At 48.2% G+C, this 12,135-nt stretch overlaps 1 protein-coding gene across 1 annotated transcript in view; it reads right to left on the minus strand.

Annotated features, from left to right (window-relative positions):
• Positions 1 to 8,842, minus strand: part of SEC14L5 (SEC14 like lipid binding 5) — a 37,612-nt gene extending 28,770 nt beyond the window's left edge. Inside the window, exons 1-2 of the mRNA XM_005425199.2 lie at positions 8,736 to 8,842; positions 6,796 to 6,871 (exon numbers count right to left, since the gene is read on the minus strand). Of these exons, the coding sequence (XP_005425256.1) occupies positions 6,796 to 6,858 (63 nt within the window). The 5' untranslated portion in view covers positions 6,859 to 6,871; positions 8,736 to 8,842. The remainder of the gene's footprint in view (positions 1 to 6,795; positions 6,872 to 8,735) is intronic.
• Positions 8,843 to 12,135: the final 3,293 nt, after the last annotated feature.

A 12,135-nucleotide genomic window follows, 5' to 3' on the forward strand; every position in this document is an offset into this window, starting at 1 on the left:
GATGAGGGGATATTTTTAGTGTATCTTGACAGCAGAGTTTCAAGCCTTCAAGTCACACTGAAGCATCATGTCTTGAGTCAACACTAGATTATCTCTAAGTGCATAAAATGTTAACCCAGTAGCTTCTGGCAGTCACAGCAAACTCACCTTCCAAACATGGCAAAAAGTAGGGATGAGGGAAACTGCCTTCTTTAAAATATCTGGCACAGCCCATGGCTGCAGGCAGACCATGCACATCCAAGGGGGAATTGTCAAGTTTTATATAGCCAACAATCTACATATCAATAAAAATCTGTAACATATACCTATAACAATCAATAACAAATAAATAAACAAAATATACAAATAAACACAAAATAAGCCAGATCCTGCTTTGCAGGGATTTCTTAATTTCTTAACTGCTTAGGTTATTATCAAGACATTTCATGTCATGTGTGGCATGGCTTGACCACCAAAGAACACCTGTTTTGAAGCATTTTTCCCCCTTGCACATTGATTTTCTCTCCATCTCCAGGGCCCTGCCACCCAGCAATAGCATTTCAGGCAGTGCCTAAAAGTTGTGCCATTACTCACAGCAGCTGCAAAGCAGCTCCCAAGCACTGGACACACAGCAAAGCTCCTCCCTGTGCCCCCTGCAGCCACCCACAGAGAGGGCAGCAGGATCCTCTTCCCTGGCACTCCTGCAGCTGCTGCACTGAGAGCTCCACTCCAACCTCCCTGGCTGCTCTCTCTGTGCCTGCACTGCTGCTCCTGAGGATTCCAGCTGCCAGGAGCTGCTCTGCTTCTCTGCAGCAAATGCTCTCCTGGCTCCAGAGCTCACACTTGAAAGCAGAGGCCAAGAGCCAGCATCAAATATTTTAGTTAAGATTCTACGTTTCTTTATTTAAAACCAGGCTGTGACAATACCATAATAGTGACAACAATTTGGAGCCCCAGACAGGGCCATTCCAGCCTGCAACTCCAACCTGGCATTCAGGAACCCCCAAAGTGTCCTCTGTGGTGCATCAGTGCCATGGCACTGTAGGACATGGCACTGTGGGTGACCTGACAAACCATCTGCAGCACTTAGGAAGCAAGACAGCAGCAGCCTTTGAGGCCTGGCTGGGCTCTGAACACACACATTGAGCTGTCACTCTGGACAAGCACACAGAGCTGATGTGATCCCTGCTAGACATCAGCCTGCTTGTGCATTGTACAGCTCTCACAGCATTTGTCTGCTCCCAGCACACCCTGAGCTGTTTGGGTGTTAAGTAGCAAAAGGAGTCCAGAGGTTCTGTTGCAGGAGCATCACTTCATCAGCCAGTGAAAAATCAAACCCTTGAAGACACCACAGCATTGGGAAGGAGAGCACACCCAGCACACCAGGATTCAAGCAGCCTCTTGATACATTCAATCTGCTAAAGGCAACAGGGAGAAGTCATTAAATAAAGCTACTTAAAATCTAAACGCTTTAACACAATGCATGTTGATGCTGAAAAGGAAAATAAGTTTGAAAAAGTGTATGGAAAGCAGTTCTGGCTGTCAGGACCTGACCTCCAGCATTCAGAGCTTCTTCTCCTCCAGCTAAGCCTGACAGCCAAAACAGCAAGGAGCTGTTTTCAATTAGCCTGCATCTAGAAACCTCCTAACACTGGTGACCAGAGAATGTTAGGATGGTTGTGAAATGAGTGATGCATTTGCATTTTAGTTGTCCTGGATGGTGACTCTTGCATGTAACCCTGGGCCGGATCCTCAGCTGCTGGAAAGGAGCAAAAGCTTTGCCAGTGAGCAAACAGTGCAGAGAAGGCTGAGGGATAGCAGTGAGGACCTCTGCCAAATCCAGTGACAATCATTGGGACTGCTCCTCAGAGTCAGGCACAAGAGAAAGACATCTCACATTGGGACCATGGATGTTTGCTTTCCATGGGCATGACCCTGTGTGCAGGACAAGAGAGTAGAGATGATGGAGAAGGAATCCTTCTGCTGCTTACTGCATGAGAAGTACATTCTGACTTGAAATAAACTTGCAGCATTTGTAGCTGAATTAAGCTTGTCACTCAACTTGTTAGAACCTCTGACACTCAAACTATACTGAGCTGAAACAGAACCATCCACTGTTAATTTCCTACTTTGTCTTACCTGTGAAATAAAGAACTGCAGGTCAACTAAATGTAAAGAACATTGGAGACCTACAAATCTGGAGATGGACTTTGGATGAGGGCACAGAATGATAGGACAAAGGGGAATGATTTCATCCTGCCACAAGGCAGAGTTAGATGGGGAGAAATTGTTCCCTGGCAGGGTGGGCAGGCCCTGGCACAGGGTGCCCAGAGCAGCTGTGGCTGCCCCTGCATCCCTGGCAGTGCCCAAGGCCAGGCTGGGCAGGGCTTGGAGCAGCCTGGGATAGTAGAAGGTGTCCCTGCCATGGCAGGGGGTGGGATGGGCTTCAAGGTGCCTTCAACCCAAACTGTTCTGTGATTCAAAGAACACTGAATCATCACTAAAACCAGAAGAGTCAGGGAGCTGCTTGGAAGTGCAGGCCAGGAGCTCAGATGTTGCAGCTTTCACTTGCAGAGCCAGGCAGGGGGCTCCTGAGCTGCCACAGGTCTGTCAGAGACTCTGAGTGATGCTGGAGATGAGAAACACTCCCCACACCTGAGAGGCACCTCAGAGGAGCCACCCCCAGCCACATTCTGGCTGCAGGAGCAGAAATGGCCTGGCCTGATGAGCAGCACTCAGGCAGCACAGAAGCACACACCAAGGCTCCCGTGTGTGTGTGCAAGAGCTCGGGCTCCCAGCTGCACAGATATGTGTCAGCACATGCCCTGGGCAGCACCAAGAAATGAGGTCAAGCAGAAAGCAGCACTGACTCACATCAGGCACATGTGGGGCTCCACGGCAGTTTTGTCTCAAGCACAAAATACAACTCACAGGCAACGGGAGCTGATGCTCCTGCAAACTTCCCAGTGCCTGATCTTTGTTCTTTTTTCCCCAAATCATGACTTATTTTTATATAGTAGTGCAGAAAGATCTCTCTCTTGCAGCAGAAACCATAAACTGCTCTTAGCAGTGAGAGCTGAACATGAAGTGCACTGTGGCAAGACGAGAAAATCACTGACAAGTGTTGTCAGAGATTTCTCATCTGCACCACTAATGCAGCAACTGAAATTATCCATCACATACAGAAGACCCTGTAAGGTCTCTGGGGGGTTATTCCCAACCTGTAGCTTTAGGGACCTGACCCTATAAATCCCCTAAAGTGTGTGAAAATGGTCAGTGCCAACCTTGAGCGTGAAGGGCTGAGGCACTACTAAAAACAACAGGAACACAACTCCCTACCATGTTCAAAGCTGAAACCCTCCAGCCCCAGCCATCTCATCTAACCTAATAATTCACTGCAAATAACATTAAATATGCAATCTCTCTCTCTCTTGGCCGTTTCCTGCATGTAGGACTCATTCACCCAAACCAAATTCTTCTCCCCAGTACATCACAGAAGGCTCACAAATATTTGTATCACTCATATATGGCAGAGGGACCTTTCCTTCTGCATTTTTCATTCATTATAACATTTTAAAAAAATCCCTTTTAGCTTTCCAACTACAACAGAAAGAAAATGAAAAGTAAGTTTATACTTGGGAATTTTCTTGGCTGTAAGATAAAATTAGAATGCAATGTCAAATCTACTGATCTAATTGAAGGGAAGACAAGATGAGGCCCAGAGAGGCATGGACAATCCACTGGAGGAACAGGTCCATTTAAAAGAGGACAGAGATGAAAAAGATAAAATAGAAAGGAAAAACATGACAAGATAACAAAGCCTAACAGAAGTCAAGGTTCTTTTCAAGTATAAGGTATAAAGGTGTCAGGCACTGAATCTGTGTTTGAAGAGCATAATACTTTTGATCCATTAATGTGAATCCAAGTTAGGAACAAAGCAGGTGGAAATGACTACAGTGACCTTGGACAGGTGTGGAAAAAACACCCTTTGCTTAAATCTGCTTTAGAAGGAAGGACAAGAAAAAAGCAAAACATTCAGAACTCCCAAATGTCAAGAAAAGACTTGTTAAGCTGATTCCCTTTTACTTCCTCAGATGCACAGAACTGGCAAAGAGAGCAAGGAGGGGAATGCTCTTGCAAGGACTTGGAATACACGTCAAATCTCCTGCCTGCAAATTCTCCAACCCAAGCTGAAGGAGCATTAGCAAAGGGCAGAGTGTAAATCCAGAGACAATTACCCTGACACAGGCAACAAAGGTATCACAGGAAAAGCCCCAGCTCATCCCTGAGCACAGCCTCAGGCACACACATGGCCTCTGCACAAGCCCAAGGACAGAACTCCTGTTCCTGGGGATGGGCTCCACAAAGGGCCTGGGATGTGTGTGAGCCCAGAAACAAGGAACTGCTTGCCAGATTTGGCAGTGACAGCCCTACTTCTGAAACTCTATGTGAGCAAAGCACACCCACTGCTTTCTAGTGTCCAAACACTGGAGGTTCTGAGGGAAAAATACTTTTCCCAACTTACTTCCTGTGTTCTGTTCAGGCTGTGTTGTGAGGGATGACCCTTCCCAGTGAGGAATTAAGCACAAGTGTATCAGGCTGAAGGGTGCCCAGAGAGCTGTAAAACACGGGGGTGTCTTGAGGTCACCCTGCAACCTCTGCTTCCCTACCACGGCCTGAGACCTCGGCACTCCAAAGGTTCCCACACAGCATTTGAGGGGAAAAGATGAAAGCAGCTGAATCTCAGTGCTGAGGAAGCTGCTGTCAGATTTGTGGTGAAGGAGATTAACAGCAATGCCACGTGCTGAGGAGCAAAACAGCTTCACTGCACACCCACTCTTCCCTGCAAAACTTCCAGCAACTGACAGCTGGTACCCGACAGCTCCGTGAGCTCCGTGAGATCCATGCTGCCTCCACACACACGGGAGGGAGCCGCCGTCTGAACGGTGGCACCCAGCTCAGCCCGCACCGACCACCACAAGGCTGAAATGCTGCTTGACAACAGCAGAACCTGCTGGGAACACAGGATTTTCACAGGACATCGTGGGGGGAGCTAAGGGGTCTATATTGTGCTCCCTACTCCACAGCACAGTCTGCTGGGTGAGCCTGGAAAAGGAACTTGCTCATAAGGAAGAGGACTGACAACTTTGCTAAGATTTGCTGAACAATAAGGGATGACATTTACAACCCCAGCCCTCAATTCCCAGGGAATTTTAAGTTCTGTTATGCTGAAAAACTGAAAGCAAATAAAATTAAACCACTGCAGAATTAAGCCTACCAGCCCCTGGCCTTTAGGCATGTGCTAACAAGCTTACAAAGGATTTGTCTCAAGGCAGCCCTCCTCAATTAGCAGCCAATCGACTGAGGAGCATCTGGCGGTAGCTTTATCCTGGTAATAGACACAACAGGAACGTGCAGAGGTGTGCACGGAGCAAAGGCTCCCAGGATCTTCATCACAGGCACTGGCGTCTTATTCTCACACAGGATGCACTGAGAGAGCAAAGAGCACAGCCAGGAAAGCTCCACTGCCAAAAACATCAGCCCCAGACTGGTGAGGGCAATTCTGTGGCACGTTACTGGTTTAGCTGTGAACAGACATGGCCAATCTGGGCAAGACTGGGGGAAAAAGGGGTGGATTTGGGAGGGAGCTCAACTGTCAGCAAAAGCAGTGTTCATCTGGATGATCAGAGAGCAAAGTGAGCAGCAACCACTCTCAGCTGCTGCTGCCTTTGGGGTCCCTGTTCACAATGAGGAACAAACTCAGTTCCTCAGATGCCCTCAGTTTTAACTGTTGAAATAAAAGGTTGGGGGCTGTTTCGGATAAAACAAATCTTAAGGCATGCATTTCTCAGAAATCTTGAAGAGGCCACATTGTCAAGAGGAACTCAATAGAGGCTCTCCCTTCCATTCATGGGAATCACACCAGCTGTCTGCAACAGCTGCAGCTTCCCATCCTCATTCTGGGCTCCCATAAACTAAAGGAACTGGGAACAGGCAATGGAGGAAGCAGCAGGCTAGAAGTGGCAAACACCAAGCCTGGGGATTCCTTCAGCTGACTGAAATGCCCAGTAGATTATAAAACAAAACCTTGCAAGACTCCATAAGCAAGCTCCTCTAACAACACCCAAATGCTGCCCTTGAAATGCAACAGCAACCCTTTCAGAAGGGTATTTGACTCACACCTAATTGTGACAAAGTCCAGAATATTGAAAAGAAACTCTGCCTAAAGCAGCTCCCATGGTCAACATCAGCCTTCTGCATCACCAGTGAATGAACTTCACTGACAGCCCTCAAGCCCCTTGTGGAAATCACAAGATTTGGAGAGAGGTCTCCTGACAGTTCAATCACAGAGTGGATGGGGAAGAACAATACAGAAGAATTTCTCCAAAGATTTCCATCCTTTAACCAAATCAAAAAGCTCAGTATTACTCAGAATCCAGTTGTAGATACATCCACACTACAGTGCTGATTGGGATCACAGCTGGACAGATTTTGAACTGAGTGGCATTTGGTGATATGGCAAAGAAGCCACAAACTGACCCTGCCTAACAATGTCAATTATTTTTTCCTTCCTTGTCAAAGAATAATTACATAAGGTTGGATTTTCTTGTTTGCTTTTTTTTCCCCTTCTAACAACTAAGCTGCCATTCTTAATGCAGAGATACTGATCCTTATTTTTCTTGGAAAATTGGAGGAGGGGAGCTGAGGCTCGGTCCCTGCAGCAGGACTGTCACAGACATCCAGCCAAACCCACAGTCCCCCACCTCCCCCTGGCCCTCAGCAGCTGGAGCAGGGAAAGTGCTGAGTGTTACTCACTGCCATGACGAGCTCAAAAGGGTATTTGTAGACCCGAACTGGGGACTGGTATTTCTGCACCATTTTTACCACACACCTGTAATAGAGAGAAATTGGAACATTTTAGATCCCCCACATCAAGCAGTGCAATGCATTCTAGATGATTTTTACAGACCTTACTAGAAGTTGTAGCTCTTTGTTACAAATAGAGAGGAGATTTATTTATTAGGTAGAATATCTTGCCTAGTGAGTGGCAGAGACAGAGGCAAGTCTCTGCAGTCCCAGTCCAGAGCTGTGCCCAGCATCCTGTGCTGCTTGCCAGCACTACTGCAATAAATTCAACTTGGAGCTCCAACAAAACTCACAATAATTAAAGCACAGTACAGAGATGTAAAGCCAGAATGAATTGTACTCTGGAGAAGGAGCCCCTCTTAAGAACCTTACAGAGCCTACACAGCAATTCTTCCCCCTACCCCGCTTCCCTACATTATACCTGTAATCATGAGGGCAAAATCTTTCTCATTGAAAGCTTCCACAGCTTCCCATACCTCAGTGTTTTAAATGCTTTTGCGCACAAAGTAGGATTCAGTTGTTTTAGCTCACTGAAAGGAAGGAAAAGGAAGCAGCATGCTGAAAGAACATGCCTGATGCCTGAAGCTGGCAATCACATCCCACTGCCTGGATGCCCACTGTTCCAGCTGAACTGAGGCAAGAACTGCAGGGAGCAGGAACAATCCTGTCCTCAGCATTTCCCTGCTCCCAGCCACCTCTCACTGTCCTCATCAGGATTCCTCCCTCAGACTCTCCTGCCTGGGTTTTAACCCTCAAACATGCACCAATAACCAGCATCTCAAGGGAAGTGCACAAATCATTATAAAAAGTATTATTAGGTTGTTTTCTGCAATTCCTTTAGGGATTCCTTTGTACTGCTCCTGCCAATGCCATCCACGAACATCAGGACACAAAAGGCTGGATGGCTGGTTGGAGGCACTGTGCTCATTCCACCCCACTCAAATTCCACTGCTGAGCAGACACAGCCCTGGGCAGCGTGACGCAGTGTAGCGCTGAACTCAACAGTCAGAGCACTCAGACAACTTATCCCTGACATTTTCAGCCCAAAACCCGAGGTGAAACATGAATAGGCAATAGAGTCTCCCTCAAAAATTGCTGCAAGATGCCATCACACTGTAAAATCTAGGCAAGGGCAAGGGAAAAAGGACTTGAAAAGTTTGAGTACCTGAGAATGGGGGATTTTTGGAGAAATAGGGCCCAGTGATCAGACAGTTCCTCTGCAGAGGATCACATTACCCAAGCAGCAAAGGTCAGGGCTCGCTGGATCTCTCAGTCTCAGCGGGGCTAAAAGCCAGTCCATGCCAAGCCAGGCAGTGCAGAGAGAAGCTCCCAGCAGAGCATCCAACCCAGAGTGCAGCAAGAGGAGCAGCACAAGCACATCCCAGGAAGCCCTGGCTGCTATCAGGTATCAGACACCCGAGCCAAGAGGCACAGAACAGGGCACCTTGACCTGTAACACGATTAGGCTGGGCAGGGACCCTCCTGTGAGCACAAACAGAGCGGGAGAAGACTCCTCAAGCAGATTTAGCTGGGATCTTGCTTATTCTGACCTCACCTCCTACACCAGGAATTCCTGCACCTCGGCAGGAGAAGGTCAGAAACCTCCATAGCAGGAAGGCTCAAGACAGACCTGTCTAGAATCACCCACAGAGGCACCTGCCACAGAACAGTGGGATGGCACAAGCTGTAGCTCAGCAGCCATAACTGTGCTGCCTGGACAGAGCCACTGCTCCCAGCAGCTGCTGGACCTGACTGCCACAGGTTTATTGCCCCTGTGCTCCTCCAGCTGAGGGGAGGCTGGAGAAAAGAGCCAGTGACTATTACACCCACGGGAAGCTGTGGAAGAATGACAGCTGATAACTCACACCTGCCCTAGAAATCTTTCCTACCTCGGGAGAGTGCAGTGGCAGCAGACTTTCTATGCCCTCTCCTCCAAACAGAGCTGTGAGATGGTCATTGTGCTTCTCAAAGCAACAGGGACTCCTGCTATAAGTCCTGGAAAAAAAGAAAAAAACCATCAGAAAAGGCAGTGAAAGGTGGCTGCTTGGCACACCCAGATGAAGATGATGATTAGCACTGATGAGGACAAAGAGTCCCAGGTGTTACCATTGGGCATCTGGGCCATATTAGCTCAAGAGTGCATCTTCCCAGGGCTTTAACATGAAAGACAGATGTGTTTTAAAATTCATCTTGTGTTCTACTCAAAATTATAAACAGGTATGTTCAACCACCAGAAAGAAACCACCCAACCAGAGAGTTTGTCTGCTCCTCAGACATCCTCCCAGCTCTACAATGGCCCAGGAGACTCCCTGCTCAACCTCCCATTTGCATCTGGCTAAAAAAACACATTAGGGAAGGCAACTCAGGTGAAGAGCAGTGACCCACTGAACTGCAGCATGACCACTTGGAAACCTCAATCCACAGGTGGAGACACACCTGGAGCATCCATGGGGAAACACCAGGAAAGAGGCTCAATACCATCTGGCCAAGCCCAGAGTAGCTGATAAAAGCTCAGAGGTTGGAGTCATCAATGCACTGAAGCAACAAATCTGGCTACTAACAACCACCCCAATAATAGCAACCCAATAATAACCATCCCAAGTAGGTATTTAAAGTATTTCAATTCTTGCACAGCTGAACACAGCAAACAGCAGCAGCCACCACATTTCCCAAAGCATCCTGTGACACGCTGTGCCAACAGCACTGAGCCCTGGCAGCCTCAGCCCCCTGGGCACCCCTTTTGCTCCAGCCCACACAGCAACTCCTCTGTGAGCCAAGCAGAGAGAGCTCATTACAAGCTTGGGATCCACCTGCTGGGTGCTCCAAGGAAGGAGGTGACAAGAGGAGGGATATGGACCCCTGATGGCACCTGCTGTAACTCTGGGAGTTACAGAATCCAAAGAAAGGGATTCTGAAGAAGCAGTGGTGCACCCCCAGTGTGCAAAGCTCCCCCAACACAGGAGCCAGGCAGGAACACACATCACTACACACAGCAAAGGGACAGGCAGTGACAGTGGCTGGGTGTTTCCTTCTCATCCAGAATCAGCCACTGTGTACCTGAGGGATTTTCCATATGCTTGACTTCTATTCTTCTATTTGTAGGAGCAGCTTACTCAACAGAATACAGCCAGATGGTTGGCAATCAGAAACTGAGTGTCTAAATTAAATACAGAAAAATCCCTGAACCAAACCCCCTGCCCCTGCTTCTCAGCCAGGCACAGAACTCGCTCAGCTCCTTCCACACTGGTGCTGCCTGTTGGATGTGGAACTGGCAGCAAGTGACTTTATTAACTTCTCCCACCTGTGGTGGCTGCTTTTCATCTTGAAGAGAACTGAGCAGCTTTTTTTGTTTTGTTTTTGACAAAGAACTGCTGAAAATAGCAGGATTCTTGACTTCCTCAAATACCATTACACCACGTGAAAACCAGCTGTGGCACCCAGCTAAGCTGATATTTCCAGTTAGAAAAGGGGAATCCACAGGGCTGCATTCTTTCCTCCTGCCTTCTAGAGAAAGGTGGAGTGAAAGGTGTGTGACATTTCCTCTGCCTGGGGCCCCTTTCACTTAGGGAGATATTGTAATTGATGCTTTACACACAGAATAACAACACAGTACCAAGCTGTAGGATATTTATTAGAGATTTTTCACCTAAGAACTTAAGAACAAGTCTCTTGAAGCTTGATATAAGGAAGGCTCAAGGCAGAATGGCACCAGAATAAACCTTTACCAGTTTTTAAAAGCAGACATCTGCTCAGGCAGGGCTTAATCTTGCCCCTGAGAAACACCTCTGGAGCAGGTGAAGCAGCATGGAGGGTGCAGGTCACTGTGCTGAGGTGGAGCCTGGGCACCGCTCCTACACCAGAGGTACCTGGAATCCTGGCATGGATCAAAACCAAAGGCAAGCAACACAAACACCCAAACAACAACACTGATACATTCCTGACCACACAATAAGGAAGTCTTTTTGGCTGAGGGGAAGAAGGAAACGGAACAGTGTCCAGCACTCTGCTGTCAGAGCTGTTTCTCTTCCATGTGTGTATCACAACAAGCTCCATGCCCAATATTGCCACACATCCATCTCATAAGGTAATTTGCTCACCAAAGAATCACCATGGAACTTTTATGCATAGCAATACATTAACTCCCTGATATGTGCCAGCTTGCAGCAGGAGATAAGCATTCCTGAAGTAAACTCCTAATTCTTCATCTAACTACTCCACAGGAAGTCATACCACATCCATTTATCCATCCAGTGTAGGAAACAGTTCAATTCTCAAACAAAACTTAAGAGTAGGAGACATAGAATCCTGGAATGGTCTGGGTTGGAAGGGACCTTAAAGCCTATCCTGTTTCATCCACTGCTTTGCACAGGGACGTGTTCCACTCTCCCAGGCTGCTCCAAGCCCCATCCTACCTGGCCTTGAACATTTCCAGGGATGGGGCAGCCACAGCTTTCTGGGCACCCTGTGCAAAGGTCTCATCACCCTCCATCCCTTGTCCCCAGTCCCTCTCCAGCTCTCCTGGAGCCCCTTTAGGCCCTGCAAGGGGCTCTGAGGTGTCCCTGGAGCCTTCTCCTCTCCAGGTGAGCACCCCCAGCTCTCCCAGCCTGGCTCCAGAACAGAGGGGCTCCAGCCCTTGGGGCATCTCCATGGCCTCCTCTGGACTGACATCAACAAGTTCACATTCTTCTTCTGCCAAGGACCCCATGCTTCAGTTTAAATCAAGAGCAGAGCCAGGCAGAAGCTCACTCGACAGTACAACAAAGCACCAGCAAACTGTTTCAGCATGCCTTGAGTTAAGTCTGCAGCTGTATTTTCCTTTAACAGAGGCTGGCTGTCATCAGCCCCACCAGACAAGTGGTGCCATCAACACAAGCACCTTCTCACCATCTACAGACCAATTGTACTGCTTGGAGGAGTTTAGCCAAGTGACCCAGAGAATATACGTGGTTTACCTTGAAGCTGACTTGAAAACATGGAATCACAGAACGGTTTGTGTGGGACCTTAAAGCCCATCTCGTTCTAGCCCCTGCCAAGGGCTAGTTCTAGCCCAAACACCCCAAGCTGCTCCAAACCCCGTCCAGCCTGGCCTTGGGCACTTCCAGAGATGGGGCAGCAACAGCTTCTCTGGGCAACCTGTTAAATCCATCAATGCACTTAACAGCCATTGATCAGGGCCACCCTTTGAGTTTACAAACACTTCAGGGCGAGTTTCAGGGTGGATCTGTTAACCCTGAGCTCGGCGTGCCCGGCTCTCCGGAGCGGCCGGGGCTGGTGCCGGGGTCCCGCTCG

Source organism: Geospiza fortis, unplaced genomic scaffold, assembly GCF_000277835.1.
Source record: "Geospiza fortis unplaced genomic scaffold, GeoFor_1.0 scaffold114, whole genome shotgun sequence".
Classification (NCBI taxonomy): domain Eukaryota; kingdom Metazoa; phylum Chordata; class Aves; order Passeriformes; family Thraupidae; genus Geospiza; species Geospiza fortis.